Consider the following 18,501-nt stretch of genomic DNA (forward strand, 5'->3'; position numbering starts at 1 on the left):
AACTGCGTTTATTCCGAGAATGACACTTTACTATTCAATGTTACGCCACGTAATTTGAAAACGCCATAGTTAGGAACAGCGAAAAACGTCAAGCGGTAATAATTCATCGAACGAAGGGATATGCAAACTATCGACGATCTTAAATAGGAGAAATTAAATCAGTTAAATCGGTATAGCAGTAATTTGTAAATTGTGCAGCAGTAGAATGCTGTAGTGTATTGGCACAAACAAAGTAATTAACGACCGCTTGATTAACTCACGCGCGTAATCTATTTCTGCGTAATTACTAATTACATTAAGAAGCAAAGAATTTGTGCCTTTAGTCGGTAAGGATATTAGACGTAGATATTAAACGATCGATAACGTCGAAAATATTTACAGTGCTGAACAAATTGGGATAACGGTGATTAAAAAATTTGAACGGCTTCTGCTCGCTATGAATAATTTCTGATCGTCTTTTACTGGTGAACAGAAACGTCATTCAACGAATTTCATTATAGATGGAAATCCAATCGAAGGAAAGTCTTGTTCGCGCATAAACGACGCTCTGAACTATTGAACTCGGCTTCTTCCGCTTTCGTAACGTAACTGCCGTATAACTGCACAAGAATGACCTTTCAGGCCTTGAATATTAAGCGACCTGATAATTACACGTCAAACGTGTTCGTGTGTAGCTTTTGCACGAACCATTTAAAACGGCACTTCGGACAACATTTCGATTGTAATTGACAATATTTAGAACATTATGAAAATAAAACGTCACAACTTGTAATAGACGACTCAGATTTCTACTGACCTTCTACGTCTATTTTAAAAATAATTTTATTTTTTTACTTTATTTTAACTTTATTTTATGATCAGATAAAATTAATCAAGCAATTCTGTTCTTTTAGCGAGTTTTACTATTAATTTGAATCTTTTGACACTTTTCACATGTCTGAGTCACAAACAATAAAGCATAATTATATATTATACGTTATATGTAAAATATGCTATATGTTAACGTAAAAGGTAATGAATTTATTCACGCAGCTGCTCCTACTGGAATTTATCATGAAATACGTGACTCTGTATATTCATATTTCCGAAGCAATTGACGTAATAGAAAAGTATCATTTACTTCGAGAAATGGTTGCATAAATAAAAAATAATGTGAAAAATTGTTTCATTTCAATGAAGTAATTCCGAGAAAAACATTTTTTTGTTCAAATAGACTAATACATATGTAATTATGTTAAACTAATTACGAGCGAGCCAAGTAAAATGATGTTATAGAATTTTCAAGTACCTTATTTAAGTCATGCCCAAGTCTGAAAATCATATAGGAAGTCGTGAAACGTGAAGCGTGGACATAATTTACTATTTCTCAGTAACATACTCATTAAAATATGTCGCAGATACAACGACGAAACAAACAAGAGTGTAACGTCATGCACTGGAAGCATGATAAGAATATTCATTCGATTATTTCACCGCGTTCTTGCTTATGCAGAGTGTCCCGTAGCATCGAGGAACCGCTTAAACGCTGAATTCTATACGTGGGAATAATAAGAAAAGTCCATATAAACATATACTCTATTTGACGTTGTACAAATGATTGGTGCACTAGTTGTAAATGTCAGATTATTGAAATGTAAAGATGCGCAGATACAATTTGTTACAGAAGAAACTCGCTATACATCGAAAACAAGGTCAAATTGCTATTGGACATACGTTAATGCAAACAGTTTTTTGTTGTTTTCATGTGCAGAATCCACCGCCGAAGCGGTTCTACTTGATTACTTGACTTATCTTTGGAAAGGTATTAATTAATTGTTAGATTTTATTTTCGTTATAAATAAAATATACATTGGCTTTTTCTGAATGTTACCTATTAAAACAGCTGTTAATCAAAGTAAGAAATATACGTAGAAATACAGTATTTGATGCTACATAGTATTTATAATCTTGCTTGAAAGCGTTAGTTGAAATAAAGGATTATATGAAGATAATTTTCTCAAGCTGTCCTTGCCGAGACAATTTTACTTTTTATCAAATATTAAAACATAAAATTCCGCGTGTAAATATTATTCGATCACGCATAGAGGACGACAGAGGAAAAAATAAAAAATTTATCCATCTTGTGTAACTGTATGCACAGCACTATTGGACAATTCACTGTTGTTTCTAGAATATCTTAGTAAATCTTTTCTTACATGTTTCCCGGAATCTCCTGTTCTTCGCGATCATAAACTATTACTCTACTCATAACACGTGATTCATTGTAATGTTCCTCGTAAGACGATTCTCGGAACAATCTAGCTGAATCACGATGGAGTATCGGACCCAAACAAACAATATTTCTTTCTTCCCGCGTTTGCGTGCCTCACGCGGTTTCGTTAGTTTTTTAACAATATTTCATATTTCTCCGTCATTTCTAATTTTAATGGCTATTATTTTATGTACATGTGCTCAAAACATTCGAAATGAATACTTTGATGAGAGAAGGCAAATTTTATTCGCAATTGATAACATGTTTCGAGCGAAACACCAAATCAATTTTCTTACCGAATTTTCATTTTCCTCTCTGCAGAGACTCACACTGTGGCGATGACAGACCCACAGTTAGCAAACAACAATAACAATAACAACACCAACACCAACAACAACAACAACAACAACAACAACAATAACGATGGCGAGCCGAAATACTTGCACAAGAAGTTCAAGAAGATGGCGACGACCGAGGTTACGCCGCAAGTGGAGCCCAAGGAGGACGCCGTGGTCAGCAACGGTTCTCCAGAGACAACTAAAAGGAAGGAGTCGGCCAAGGACTCCAGAGAGTCGCCGAAAGATCCGATCAAGATCGAGATCTCTGCGGAACCCGCGGACGGAGAACCGACCGAATCGAGGAAAAACGGCTACGTGTGTCCTTATTGCAGGCTGTCGTGCGCGAAACCGAGCGTCCTGCAAAAACACATCCGAGCTCACACCAACGAGAGGCCGTATCCTTGCGTTCCTTGCGGATTCGCGTTCAAGACCAAGTCGAATCTCTACAAGCACTGCAGATCCCGTGCTCACGCCCTTAAGATGGAAGGTGGTGATGCCAGCAAAGTACGTTTTCTATTTCACTTTCTCACTTCCTCACATACAGGATTTTCGAATCGCGATAGATAGAATATATGTTATAGTACGACGCGAGCTGTTACTATTGTTAAGGCTTACGATTAATTATATTTTCTTATAAAGTTTGAAAAAGCTTGATAATTGGCGCGTATTTCAGATCGCGGATGCAGCTTTTACACTCGATTTTTAACTTAGAAGTAAGATTTGAGTGAGAAAATATGTGACGTAAAGACATTCGATCATTTCACAGGTATCGGAGGACTCGGACATAAGCTTGTCCGACAGTGCGAGCAACGGAACCGGCACACCACCACCCCCTCCGTCATCGACGCCCACGACGACGTCAGTTAGTGTAAAAACGATTAAAACGGGGAAAATCTACAAGCCAAAATTTCACACGGCCCTCCAGTGTGTCAACAACGATATCGAAACGTCTTCCCTTTCCTCCATTTCTTCCACGAACAGTTCTTCCTCGACAGCCGCTACCACCACGCCGAAACCAAATCCAGAGCAAGTACAGGAACATATTGATAAAATTATTACGGACAACCAAGCGATCGTCGATGCGGTGGATCCGCGACTACACAAACTGATTCAAAGACAGCAAAGCCTCGTGGAAACGAAACAATCTATCGATCAGCCGTTGAATCTCTCATCCGCGGAGGAATCTTCGAGAAAACGATGTTACAGTGAGAGCTTTGTGCAAGAAAGTAAAGATTATCCGAACGGTCCGGAAAGTTCGATAATCAAGGATCTCCTATTGAAAAATCAAAACTCGAATCAAGAGGGAACGACGGAATACGAGAGCTATTTCTGCCCTTCCTGCAATATCCCTTACTCAAGTATCGATAATCTCGATGTTCATCGTAAGTACTACTGCAAAGGCAGCGTGAGTCCTCGAAGAGATTATCAGTTGGAAATGGAGAAAAGAGAGTCGGATTTTGATTCCAAGTCTTCCGAATATTACAGCACCTTGCAACCCCTTCCATCTCCCGGGCCTCTGTTGGGCAATACGAGGCTCGTCGATGCGTACGCTCCACCCATGAAGAAACAGAGATCGGACCCTGTACCAACCACGTTACGATCTCTCGAGGAGCTAAGCAAGTATCCACGACCAAACTCGTTGCAAATGTTCGGCGGGGAAGTCAGAATATTGGACAATACCGGTGAAACGAAGACGATGAGAATCGAGCCGCGACAAACCAACTCTCCTACGAGCGAGCAGATCGTGAGCAGCAAGTGCGTTACTTCGGAGACCGCTTCGATCGTGGTTAGATCGGGTCTTCACTCGGGAGGCACGATGGTACACAAACCACCGCGTACGGCGGTCAGCACGCCTAGTTCCTCCATATCTTTGCCCAACACTCCAAAAATGTTGGCGCCGATCATACCGAACATATCAACCTCGAATATAGCACCCAACATGTCGTGCTACAGTTATCTAGAGCCGAACTTAAATCCTCTGACCAGTATCACTGCCTATAACCCGCTGACTTTGCCTCAACCGGGAATCACGAATATCCTTCACGGTGGTAAAGTTATACCTTATGTTCCTGGCATGCCTGGACCACACACCCTGACGCCAGCCATAGACATATCCACGAGTTTAGCCACCGATGAAGCCGGATACAAGGTGATACCAGGATTGCCTGGCCTCCACATAGTCCCTCAACCCTTAGATCTCGCCAGTCCGGTGAAAATACAAACACCAAGTACAAATATCAACGCCACCAAGATACAAACGCCAATAGCTGGAATTCCAGAGCCGATGTCCAATGGACACGTGTCGATGATAGGCCAGCCATTGGATCTCGCCAGCCCGGCAAAGGACCCCAAGCTCGGCTTCAAAACTCCTGGCAACGACGTTTTGAAGATCGGATTAACGAGCCCAAAAGTTCCTAGCGTTACCGAGACCTCGACGAGACTTCGCCTCAAGTTCTTGAGGCCGACTTCGTTGCCACTAAAGCCAGGCACGTTCACGCCTAAGAAGCATCATGGTATCACTCCTACGGCAAACACGCTTCCGCTCATAAGCCCAGAAACCCCTCGGCCGAAGAAATCCTACGGGCAGCTTTATTTGAACGGTCACGCGTATACATATCTTGGCCTGAAATGTTCGACCAGAGTATTTTACTGCACTCTGAATAGACCACAGCCGATGTATGTGACACAGCAACACGGCTTATCTATGTACTCGAATTGGAAGATATGCAAAGAAGTACCATCTGACGTTGATATGGTGCATTACGATTCGAGGCACAGACCGCTTAATTATACGACCGCCTGGAAAAAACAGGAGGACATTTTGACGCATTCCTCGGAAAGACCGACCACCCCAACTAGTTCCGATAGCGGTTTGGATAGCGATATGCAAGAAAAAGCGAAAAGGGTTAAGATATTCGACGGAGGATTTGAAAGCAACGAGGACTATACATATGTCAGGGGCAGAGGTAAAGATATAACATGTTTTTACACACGCTGCCTTGCTTTCGACTCCAGCACTGACTTTATGCGCAATCCAACACCTGTCTCTCTTTGTATTTTCAACATTTTCACTTATTTGTTTACGTTTGATATTCAGAGAAATTGGAACGTACCAAAAAACGAATATGCGAATTTCTTTCCAGTATGCAATAAGTCAATTAGTAAGCCAGTCAGATATGTTTATATCTACAGACAGTATTTGTACGCACCTTATTTTCCAATGGAGCGTCTTTTTATTAGATTTTACATTCCATTTACATTTACTGTCAAGCTTTTATAATCATACGAAGGTACTACCGAATGATGTGAAATGTGTTATAGTCGGATCTGGTTAATTACTGTATAATATAATATACAATTAATGTATAAATTCAATGGTGTACAAATACTTTCTGTAGTCACTATACGTAATATGTCTCTAACGAGTAATAGAAGAAAGAGTACAAAGTTTAAGAGGCTGAAGTATTAGAAGGAAGGGCGAAGGATGAAATTGCTAGCGAGTGTAAAACTATAAAAAATTGTTATTTTAATACTATTTTTATAGTTTTCTAAATTTCCGTATAGCACTGAGAGAAAAAAAAAGCGAAATATTATCACGCATATTGTACAGGATGGGTGAGAAATCATAGTACAATCGGGCACGGGGTAATTCTACATTAAAAAATGTGTCGAAAATATGAAATAAAATTTTGTCACGTGACGCACCGTTTCTGATAAAATCAAATTTGGGAATTTGTCAAATATACTTTAACGTGGCTAACTAACAAGTACAGATTTCATATGAATAAACATTCAATACGAAATTATTGTAGATGTGAAAATAAGTAAAAAATGTAATATAATATTTGCTCATGTAAAAGTTAATTACGAACTAATGTGAAACGCGCACGATTTTTAAATTTGTTTTCCTCAAAGAAAAAAAAGAACGAAACACCTTATGAAAAATGTTGTTCTTCGTTTTTGACATATTCTCACATGTAGTTCAAACTCGAGTTTCTCTCGAAGTCGAAGTCTCTGATAAAAATGTTACACCAAATTTTCGTCTTATTTCTTTGCATGAAATTATCCGCTTGTACTATGATTTCCGCCCCAGCCTGTATTCTCATATATATTGTCACGTTAAAGGTATACGTATATGACAATACAACCAATATTTGCATTTATGTGTGCGTCTATTGAGACATATACCTTTTTCGTAAATAGCATATTATGTGCTGGTTAACGGTTTCAACTTATTTCTTTATTATGTAAGGTCGAGGCCGATACGTTTGCGAGGAATGCGGCATTCGTTGTAAAAAGCCATCCATGTTAAAGAAACATATCAGAACGCACACGGACGTAAGGCCGTACACGTGTAAACATTGCGCTTTTAGGTAAGTCGTTTTTAACGAATCTTCTTTCTTTGATTTCCTTCAATATCTATTTTTGTTTATTTGAATACATTGCAAAATTAAAACGTTTCTTTATTTCATATATAATAATAATAATAATAATAATAATAATAATAATAATAATAATAATAACAACAACAATAATAATAATAATAATAAAGTATAAAATGGAAAAGAAATACAAAACGTATAATTCAATAGACATTATAGACAATTCTACCAAAATGTAATAGAAAAAAAAGAGAAAAGACAAATATTACTATCGTACAGTCGATGCCAAACACTATTGAGAAAAAATATGGCTACGAAAGAATCGTAAAGTTACACAGCTACCTGAGTAGATATAAAACTACTTTCACAATAGCACGCACAACAGAAACTTGTTTAATCGGACTGACTTAATACAAATACAATTGCTCAGTCTAAAAGAAAAAAGAGTGTACAAGAACATATACACAGAAACGCATGCGCGTGATAAGACACGAGAAAGATAAAAGAGTAAAAAGGTAGTACCTAAACGGCGAACGCCACGATATTATATAAGATCCAAATATAGACAAGTACGGTGGGCCACCGTTTAACGCGGAAGATACGTTCCGCGTTATAGGAAACAGCGTTATATGCGCTGTACACGATAACATGCGTTATTTATACCAACCACATGTACATATGTATGCATTACACAGGGTACCCGTAGTTTAGTGTATAAATTTTGCCAATGTGTTGTATAGCTAAAAACAAGACTAACATGTCACGTAGTAAAAAGTTCAGAAATGTTTCCTTAAGAAGTTTTAACAAAAATATGACACGTAAAGCTATATAATATAGAGGATGTTTGGAACGAAGGAAAGACACGAAACTGTATTCTTGCGTTTACCTTGTCTTTGTATTTCGTATGATAAATTTGACAAATTCAAGTTAAAATATTTGCTAAATTAGTGATTTTTCAGTATAGATAAGTCAATAGCTTTTACAGAGAATGCGGAGATGGTTCGATTAATGTATCAAAAAGTACATGGTTCGATTTACAAAAATGGAGTTGACCCTGAAAAAGATCTACCAGTCGATCTACAGAAAAATAATTGGCAATAATAATGCTTCCTTTGAAACAAACCAACAACTTTTGTTCAAACATTTTTTTGATAGGATCAAGCCCTTTCGAGATATTTCAAAGTATCGATCGCCTTTATTAAAGTTGGCATTTTTGACAAAGTTGATATTGACTTGTTTTGTTTAACTTCTGCACGTGCAGCTTTGGGAACCCTCGACTCTTATTTCACAAGCCTGGACGAAACTAAAATGAAATAGCGTGCTTTTTTCGTCGTATAGTAAAACCATACAATAAACAATAAACATACCTAAACCAAAAGCAATAAACATGTATGTACAAAATACACTCTCATGTATGTGCCATATGTCAACACTTACCATGAATATTATACATATATATTGCCTTATCCTCTGTTAAACCGAGAAAAGAGAAAGTTAACGTACATTCGTCGCATTTTACACTTTCGTTATAAGTTTCTTATAACTTAATGAAGCATATGCGATCTTTTTGCTACACGATATTTTAGTCTTGTTCTTAGTTACAGAGCACACCGAACTTTCCTTACAAAACAATTAAATATTGTACATTAAAATGTGGCACACCCTGTATATGGACTATGAGTGTGACGTTAGACGAATCCAAGTTATAGAGGGGAACGCGTTGTACTGAGTCCACTGTACTTCCATATAAGTGGCTCATAAAATGGTTTAAGACAATTCTTCGTAGAAACAAAAGAAATACTGTCACGACAGTCATGACAATGCATGAAAATACGAGAAACCACAGAAAATACAATACATAATAAAAGAGCCCATTGATATAACGCATGCAAAACATGTTACCACTGCAGAAAAGCAATAGAACATAGATAGCTGCAGACTACTCGCCGAAAAAGATTATACAGACAGAAACAATAAATATACTGTAGTAAAGGCTGTACACCAAGCATTTGCACGACAATATCAATTATACAGCGTAAACGTTCGTACCTTCCTTGCAAGTGCTCATCCACATCCAAGAATATAAATATTCATAAATGCGTGTCTATACTTCAGGGGATGAATCTACACATTAAAATAAATAAAAAAATATCATATAAATGTATGTTTATACCTGTAGGCTGCCCGAAACTTAAATGGCCAAACAGTAAGGACTTAATTTACAGACGAAAGAAAGAAGGAAATGTTGGACGCAAGTTTGTCAATAAGTACTTTGTTACAGAGTTATAAACAAAAATTGCAATAGATAACGACGCATCGCATCACACAGAAATTGACTGTATCACGTGTTAACAATTCTGTATCGTTGATAGTTGGAAAATATCATATGCAATATGACGAAAACGATTGTCGAGTACTTTTATTTTCTCATTTCAAAATGTTGTCCTTGTCTTCGGATACAAGCTCATCAATGAACATTTGATCAGGAGGATATTGCTCAGTTTCAATAAACTGCGTGCGTCGTTACTTATTTCATGCATTTCTTTATAATTCTGAAACAAATCGTTTATTGACAAACTTTATATAACATTTCTTTCGTCTTTTTGCCTATAGATTATGCCCCCGCAGTCTAGCATCCGTTTAACACATCTGTTTAAGTTTAGAACATCTTGTATGTTTGTTTTATGTATCACAGTTTTCGAGTACACGTTTCTGCACGGCTTGACATTCCACTATATACAGCAGAATACTGCAGAAAATCCTGCTTTGCCATGTTTCATGTTGTTTGTTGACGAAGCGGGATTCAATAGAAAAGAGATAACAAATTATCATATCATAATGCGAACATGTTTGATCAGGATATGTTTAATTCCGAAACATGTGTCGAGGCGCAAGGTGGATTTTGAATATTTTCTTCAATCATCTCTAGCTCGAAAACTAAGGCACGTAGGAGCTATACATGTTATTTTAGTGTAGATTCACTCCCGAAAGTATAGACATACTTTTATGAATCACTCTATACATGCGGATAAAATAAATACATGTAACAAACAATATACATGTTCAGACGTTAATATTCATCAAGAAAGGAGGAAAGGAAACCTGCTTAATTTACATCATGATACCGTATAACACAAACATTATACATAAAGGATAACAACACACACACACACACACACACACAAGAAATGGGACGAGGAAGAATAATAGTAATATTTATTAATAACATATTATATCTTTCCATTATTTTTCATTATCTTTTTTATATCTGTTACATATATTTATCTACATATAAGTTATGTTGTATATATTAAGTTATGAACCTTACGAGATAAAACTTGAACAGATAATCATGTTAACGCCGTTGAAAAATTCGAAAAAAATAACATAAACTGCATACAGGCTTTTACTAAAATTATTACATTGACATAGGAATTACAATTTATTGCCAAAGAGAATTAATTATTTGAAAAATTTTATTGGAAATCTATTAGGAACTCTATTTCGTATTTTTGATGAATATCTGATTGGCATTACCTGGTGGCAATATAAACATGTTCAAAAATTCCAAACATTTTGTGAAATATGTTTTTCATTTACTAATTTCTATGTTTAAATACAAAATAGTAGAAAAAGAACTAAATATGTTTGAAAGGATTGCGATTTCTTAGAATAAAACATAGCTCTATTTTTTAAATATGCAGTATTTAATTATGTGGCATGCAACAAGTAACGCTCCCTTCTATTTTGATCTGCTTTATTAATTCTAATATTTCTGCATGTGTGTATGGTATATATTAGAAACGATAATGAGGATTACAATGCGAAAGCTTTATCAAAACTGTTATTGCACAATGTCAAATGAACTGAGATCTTAAAATCATGAACTACAACTATTTTCGACATGCTTTCCGATAAAAGTAAATGATTTTAAAGTAAACTTTTTGTCTTTTAAGACAGCATACTTATGCCTAACATTTAATAATAACGCAGAGATATTAGATTTAATCCACTTTTTTTTTTTTAAATATTTATTTCTTGTAAAGAATCGCAGGTTGCCCTCGCAATTCTTAATTACCTTTTTTAAAATACGTATTTCTAGTATTCATGAACTAACTATGACATTATTTCATGAAATGATATTCTGAGAAAAATACTCGTAACTACTAACTACGGTTCATACGTGTATACGAATATACATGGCTGACTTGGAACGGTATAACTTTGTTATTTCAGGGAATTTTAATTTGAAGTTTTGTAGCAAAATCGTAGTTTCAAATGAAGTGTTATTTTATATGCTCAAAATGCTATTTTTAACAAATCGATATTTATACTAGAATTGTTCCAAATATTATTTAAAGCGAGACACTTAATTAGAACCACTTGGATAACTTTGAAAATAATGACTTTATCGAAAATTTTTTCGGATTTTTTCGGATTTTTCAGATAGAAGTTAAATTCTTATTTATAATGAAAGATACATTTACATGTACGAGTCAAGTGCTCACTTAAACTTTAGCGCGTTAATTAGCAGAATTTCTTTGACAGTCGTTTAACAGCCATTTTAATACATATTATTATTCTTTTTTTAATGTTATTCATAATTTTCGTTATAAAGGAGAATTTGAATTTCATTTAAGAAAGATTGAGAAAAATCGAATAATGTATCGTATACTTCCTGACGAATCAACACGCTGAAATTATTATTTGCAATATTATTAGTAGCAGTGACTTTAGTTACGTGTATCATTCTGTATATTATAATTTATACAATTATACGTTATAAATATTTACAAATATTTTTTCTTCTTTCACGCGCAGCTTTAAAACCAAAGGCAACCTGACGAAACATATGAAGTCGAAAGCTCATTACAAGAAGTGCGTCGAGCTCGGCGTTGTTCCGGTACCTACGACGGTCTGTGATGAAAATATCGATAAAGAAGCTATCGCCCGGTTGGCTGCAGGTGGAAATACCGAGGAATCCTCGGAAGAGGAGGAAGAAAGTGATGGAGAGGAGAGTGAAGAATCCGGAAGCGAGGAGCAAGAAGCTGCACAGAGTTTGCTAAGTCTATCGCAACGTAATACAAACAGATTTCCAGGGCTTCTACCGTCTGGAAGACCGACAACTTACCCTTACACTCTAACTTTCCCAACGACCTCCAGGTCCGCGAACGTATCATCTACCGCGATAAGCAACAACGTCTGCTTGAGCAGCCAAACTGTCACCACGCAAGAAACTACTCTCGTTCGAAACGAATTGTCCCATCGATACTATTTCCCCTCGAGCCGAACCGCTCCGGAAGAATCGAGGACGACCGTGATTCAATCATCGAAAAAAGAAAGTTCCGACATCGAGGTGAACGGAGTCGATACCGACTCGCGAAATACTTTGGCACAGCCTATGGATCTCACGACGAAACCAGCCCTACAGCCGTTGCCCTCTTCCATACCGCAAAGAGCCAAGCCAGCAGATATTTTAACTGCCGTTTCGGAACCGGTACTGTTACAAACGATCGTTCAAACGATGGAAAGACTACCGATACAAGGAAGAGAGTGGAAACCGGATGCCGAGGGACATATGTTGCAAGCATATCTCACTGAACGACACGTTATGGATAGTAAAATTAAACAACAATACCGAGTAGGAAATACGAAGATGGAAAAGCAACCGAGAGAGAGGGACATTTACCCGGAACAATCATCTCCGAAATCAAGAAACGCTGAATTAGAGACTAGTCCAGTAACGACTTATAACGATCCTAGCAAGATACAAATGACTATGATAGATTCCAGGATTAAGCACGTATCGAAGCATACCACTGAAGATATCAAGATGGAAATCAGAGAGAAAATTTATCAGAACAATATCGTCATAGATCGACGGTCGTTCGATATCGAATCGATTCACAGAGAAAAAGAAATAGCAGAGAGCATGAAACATACGGTTGCGCGGAAAATGGTTGTCGGGGGACCCGGTTTTAGATCGCCCTCGCCTAACGCTGCAACCACTAAGCCACAAGCTGAGTTCTTGCAGCCCTCGAATGGACCTGCATCTAATTATGCCAGGTGAGCGATATTTCACATGTTAGTTTTAATTGAGTGGTAATAACACTTCACGAGTTCCTTAACTTTAACTGGCATCATTCGATGACCCACAATCATTTCAATTACTTAATCTTCTTAAGTATTTCTTAACTGCTGTTTTGTATTTTTACGTGATAAAGACCACTAATTGAAATGAAATGGAAAATTAAGTCATTTAGTCAGAAATAAACGATTGTGATTATTGATTACTCAACGATGTCAGATTTAGGAATAATTAACATTTACGCTGCAAATCATCTTTCTTTGTCTAATAAGGAATTGTTAAGAAATTAACCTGATTTTATCATTGTACAATAAAAATACCGAAAGACAAAGACATCTCAAATTTTATTAAAAGTTATTAATATGATTCTTTTTACTTAAAATACGATTAGTACAGGATGATGATAGCATAATTTAATTTAATTTAAAATGGGATTAATTCGTTCTATTAAGGCCAGCGCATTTGATACTATTGCGTTTGCCCATGATAAGGGATTGACATACCTGACAAACAAGATCGCAAAGAGTTCCAAAGCATCGATATCCGCGTAGAATAACATTAAAGATTTGACGTATAAGTTAAAAACATAGAATATCGAGCACAAAATAAGGAATATCGCCATTCTTTTTACTTGTACTATTTCTGGATACTATATGTTTGCATTACATCAATAGTAACAAAACGCATAAGGTTCCTGTACATAACATGGGAAGTACGATAAATAAATGAAAAATAAAATACATGTGTAAGGTTTAATAAAACTATCAGATATTCCTCGTTTTTCATCCATTTTCAATACAATTGTAACGATACATTGTAAAAAGAGTTATTATCCGCAGAATATATATTTATAATCCAAATCAGGAATTAACTCCTTTTCCCTACAATTTATAGAAATTCAAGGTTATAGGAAAGTGGTACAATTATGTTCCATTTGTTAAAATGTTCCATTTGTTGATAATCCTTTGCCACATTCGATGCTAAAGCAGTTTTCGTTGAAAGAACTGAGTCTACTGAATGTAGTTACAGTATGGCTGAAGATGGGAAAAGCGTCTGTGGAGTTTGTAACAAGGTGTTCAGCAAACCTAGTCAGTTACGGTTGCATATCAACATTCATTACTTCGAGAGACCATTTAAATGCGTCAGTTGCGCGGTTTCTTTTCGAACCAAGGGTCATTTGACAAAGCACGAAAGATCTGTTTCTCATCACAATAAGGTAATCAACTTTTTATATTTAAATATTACATATTTCATTTACGATAATAAACTGTCTAATGATCTCGAGTTAATTACTTGATTAATTACTTGATTTTCGGCCTTTAAATGTTAATATAATTACAGTGGATCCCTGTATAACGTAGGGGCACGTCCTGCGTTAAAAGGAACGCGTTATACGGGGATTATCTACCGGTAAATTTATAGAAGGTCGTTAACAGCTGGTATGGTTTTCCTAGGAGATACAAACAAATATTACCATTGAAGCAGTTAAATGTGACTCAAATTGTAGATGGTCATTTATTTAATTATTACTTTATTTTTTTAATAACTTTAGTTTTTTAATAACAAAAATAAATGGAAGAAATCTAAATCTTACGACTGAAAACTCCCTCACAGGTATTTACATATATCATATATTTATTGGTTGAAAATTTATAAGATCGTCCACCGGATACAGTGATTACGTTATAATATACTTGGTTGCAAGAATTATTTCAAAAACATCCAGCCGTTTTAAATATTTCAAAACCGAATGAAATTGATGTAACTTAACGACTATTTGAAACAAATCATCCAGTGTATATGTAAATTCTTCTATAGTTATCCAATTGGCAATGTACGTTACGCTATTCAGTGAGTTCATATTTTTGTGATCCTCGCATTTAAGCGAGTAAGTTTTACAATGTTCGACTGTTGATTATAAATGACACAGTGCCAAATCTGGGACATAAAAGGATTAACAGACGTAAGCAGATGATATAGTGTTTTATCATTTGTGCAAACTTTTGTTTGTTGAAACTGACATTTGAAAGGTAAAACTTACTCGCTTAGTCATTGTAAATGTAGCAACAGACACACAAAACATAAACTCACTCAGCGATGTAACATTAACAATTGAATATTGAGTGGCCTCGCTAAGAATGGCTGTTCACATACACATAGTGACATTCGTTTCAGATGGTTGTTTAGTTACATCAAACTCACACAATCTGCTCTCGAGATATATATATTCAGAATGGTTGAATGCTTTCCTTAAACAATCCTCGTACAGCAACGCAGCCTGAAATAAATATAAAGTTTCTATTTATTCGTTATATTTTTTCGTGTTGTAATGAATTGATCTTACAAGTGTACTACATTGAACTGATTTACAAATCGTTTACAAATCTACTCATGACGAAGTAAATTTATTTTATTAAATTAAAGACGAATAAAATCTTGCGGTTAAGGGGCGAATTATTTACTGTTCTCTGTGAACATACTTGCACATGCACGTGCGACGTACAATAAGTGAGTTAACTTACAATCAGAATGATTAAATATTTAGTAAATAAGTAAAGCTATACAAAAATTGTTTCTACAGAAGTTCCTACGGAGTTTTTCTGCAATAATGAAGGAAATTTTAAGGTGATTTTTTTCAAATGCATATCTTTCTATTTATAATATAATAACATTTTTTAAGACGTATTCAAAGACGCATTATATGACATATCTTCGACGCATAGCAAATCATAAGTTAGCGTGATTCGGAACGCTTTTTATAAAAACAATTTTCAACTATTTTTATACGTTTATGAAATATTCTTTAAATATGATTGCAATTGTCATTTCACTTTTCATCCTACAAGTATTCAACATTAATAATTTTGATCAAATAAAACTGTTGTTTTCCTAACAATAAATCATACCAATCCATTTTCTGACAAATTATTATATTCCTATTTACTATACTAAATTGTATATATTTACTATACTAAATTAATCACTATATTAAAGAGAAATTAAATATCTTTAAACAGAAATTAATAATCTTTATTATTCTTACTATTTATTTCATTATTAATTTATATAAATATCTTGAATCATTTTTTGTTCCGAATCTTCCGTCACGATGTTATTTCCGACTACGTTATAAACTTTTTAGATTTTCTGAATTTGGTTTGATTTCAAGTTAAGTCGAGAGTCGTGAAACAAACATATACGACTAACTGCGTTAGACGCGGTATAACTTTCGCTAGAGGAAAATTACGTGCTCAGACTGAACTTGCATTATAAATAAGCACAGTTTTCCCTCATTCAGAGTAAATACATTTAAATTAAAATAATTATTGTTCCTAGGTGTTTATTCTTAAAATTATCATGCTTGGAAAACCATACAAATTTCTGACAGCCACTAACATTAGAATCCCAGATGTGCCGATTATGATTGTTTTTACTTTTCTCCTCTTTCATTATTCTATTACTAGAAATTTGAGGCATCGATACTTATATTGAAATATATCGTGCGTATAGAACTTCAACTGTATCTCGCACCCGTTTCTCTAAAACGAATTGACGTGATCATGTGATATAAATAAGAAGAACGCGTTTTATTTATATATTTTTTATTCAGTTAAATTTCCAGACAAATTTAAAAATTATTCCCTTATAATTCGATATTAACTTCAGGAGCGTACCTTATATTGACTTCGATCGTTCGACTGAATGGTAATATATTATAGTATGATTCGTTATTCATTCTTTACATTTCCATAATGTATCCAATATTTTAATCGAACAAAGTTAATTGTTGTATTATCATAGTAATGGAATATGACTGAAAGAAACGAAATTTTACGGTAATATTTAAAGATGATTAAACTAATAGAAGCAAAAAAGTTGTATATGATCAAAGTGAACTGAATTTATCGGAGTTTGGTTAGGATAGAAGATAGAATGAAATTTTCCTAATTCTAGAGTTCATCAAATCTCGTGTTTAAATGCGATATGCATGCGTATTTTTCGATATACTAGACGTGAACTGAATTTTCGAATTTGTTTGATTACAGGTTAGTATGACTTCCACGTTCGGAGCAGCGACCACCAGCAATCCAAGGCCATTTAAATGTACAGACTGCAAAATAGCATTCAGAATACATGGTCACTTGGCGAAGCATTTGCGTAGCAAAATGCACATTATGAAATTAGAATGTTTAGGAAAATTGCCCTTTGGAACGTACGCTGAGATGGAAAGATCTGGTGTCAATTTGAATGATATTGATACTACCGACTGTGATAATAGTCTTTCTAGTCTTCAGGTAAGTTCAGATACGTTAAAAAGTTCTCCAAAATTTCATACCATATTTATATATAATATTTTATTTAATGCAGTAAAAAAATTTGTAAAAATTTGCATTTCGCTAAAAAAAAATACTCTTATAGTATAATTATGAAATTATCCTTATTGTACATATAGATAGCAAATTTGAATTTAAATAAAAGAGAAATGTTTAATGTAAAAAATATATTAGGAAAATGTGAAATGCGTTAGAATATATAGACAAAATAAACGATGAAAGACTTTGATTAATTTCATTTCATCTAAACATGCAATAACTTGAAATAATTATCTACATTAATATTATAAAGAGAGAGGGTCTCTTTGTGTGCATTCGAGATATCTCAGAAATTGTTCAACCGATTTACACAATTCTTTAACCGTTGGAAAGTACATTTTCACCGGATGGACACAGGCTACATTTTATTATGCGTACTCCTCGGGGAACCGAGTAGTGAGCATAAATACGACACTGCGCAAATTCCTGCGCTTTGCATCATGCGCACTTGTCCAATTCACAGTTGTCGCCACAACTACGACCCCACGGGGTACTCTATATAATGATGAATGTGCTAACATTCTTCTTTTATGTAAAGTCATCAATAACCTCGTTCATAGTCCTTCGTTAGTTCAGCTTATTAATTTCGATGCTTGTTCACGTTCCTTATGCAATACTCTGATCTTCCGCGTCCACTTCTTCACGAGTGATCTTAGATTTGGCGATTCCGTCACCAGAATATGCAACTATGTAAATATATGACTATGTATTTCCACCGATCGAGTCGACCTCTGTTCTGTTCCTTTCTATAAATTCAGACGATCAGCGTTACAGTCTTTAACTCTTAATCAGTTATTGTACTTTTGTTTCTTTTTTTGTAACATAATGTTAGTGTCCGTAAATTACTAAATGAATAAATATGCCGGATTAAGGTTGATTTGCACCCCACCGTTATTCGATTTCGTCCTATGACAAATGCCATTGAATCTGGAATCGGACAGTTGCTTGGTGGCTTGACAAGATGCGATGCTATGAAATCGCTTTGCGTCGCACCGAACATGCCATTGAGATCGAATTATATCGATTGCTCGACCGCGCGCTCTCTTTTCTGGCGGCCGCGAATATTTAA

General features: G+C 35.2%; 1 protein-coding gene and 1 long non-coding RNA gene across 4 annotated transcripts in view; one reads left to right on the top strand and one right to left on the bottom strand.

The window, feature by feature from the left end:
* The window catches only part of shn (zinc finger protein schnurri), a 68,507-nt gene that overhangs the window by 42,227 nt on the left and 7,779 nt on the right, over positions 1 to 18,501 (top strand). Inside the window, exons 2-7 of one of the 3 annotated variants that reach the window (XM_069124422.1) lie at positions 2,573 to 3,093; positions 3,356 to 5,555; positions 6,842 to 6,962; positions 11,793 to 13,037; positions 14,083 to 14,275; positions 17,106 to 17,354. In XM_069124422.1, coding sequence (XP_068980523.1) covers positions 2,573 to 3,093; positions 3,356 to 5,555; positions 6,842 to 6,962; positions 11,793 to 13,037; positions 14,083 to 14,275; positions 17,106 to 17,354 — 4,529 coding nt within the window. Of the gene's footprint in view, positions 1 to 2,572; positions 3,094 to 3,355; positions 5,556 to 6,841; positions 6,963 to 11,792; positions 13,038 to 14,082; positions 14,276 to 14,400; positions 14,536 to 17,105; positions 17,355 to 18,501 lie in introns of those variants that run through there. The other 2 variants (XM_069124423.1, XM_069124424.1) reach the window with 2 other exon arrangements.
* Positions 16,137 to 18,424, bottom strand: LOC138185454 (uncharacterized). The gene is made up of 3 exons (XR_011174618.1): positions 17,982 to 18,424; positions 16,734 to 16,873; positions 16,137 to 16,598 (listed from the first exon to the last, which is right to left on the bottom strand). It is a non-coding gene; the product is annotated as an uncharacterized LOC138185454 (long non-coding RNA).

This window comes from Bombus flavifrons, chromosome 12 (assembly GCF_040668555.2).
Source record: "Bombus flavifrons isolate JBK064 chromosome 12, iyBomFlav1_principal, whole genome shotgun sequence".
NCBI lineage: Eukaryota > Metazoa > Arthropoda > Insecta > Hymenoptera > Apidae > Bombus > Bombus flavifrons.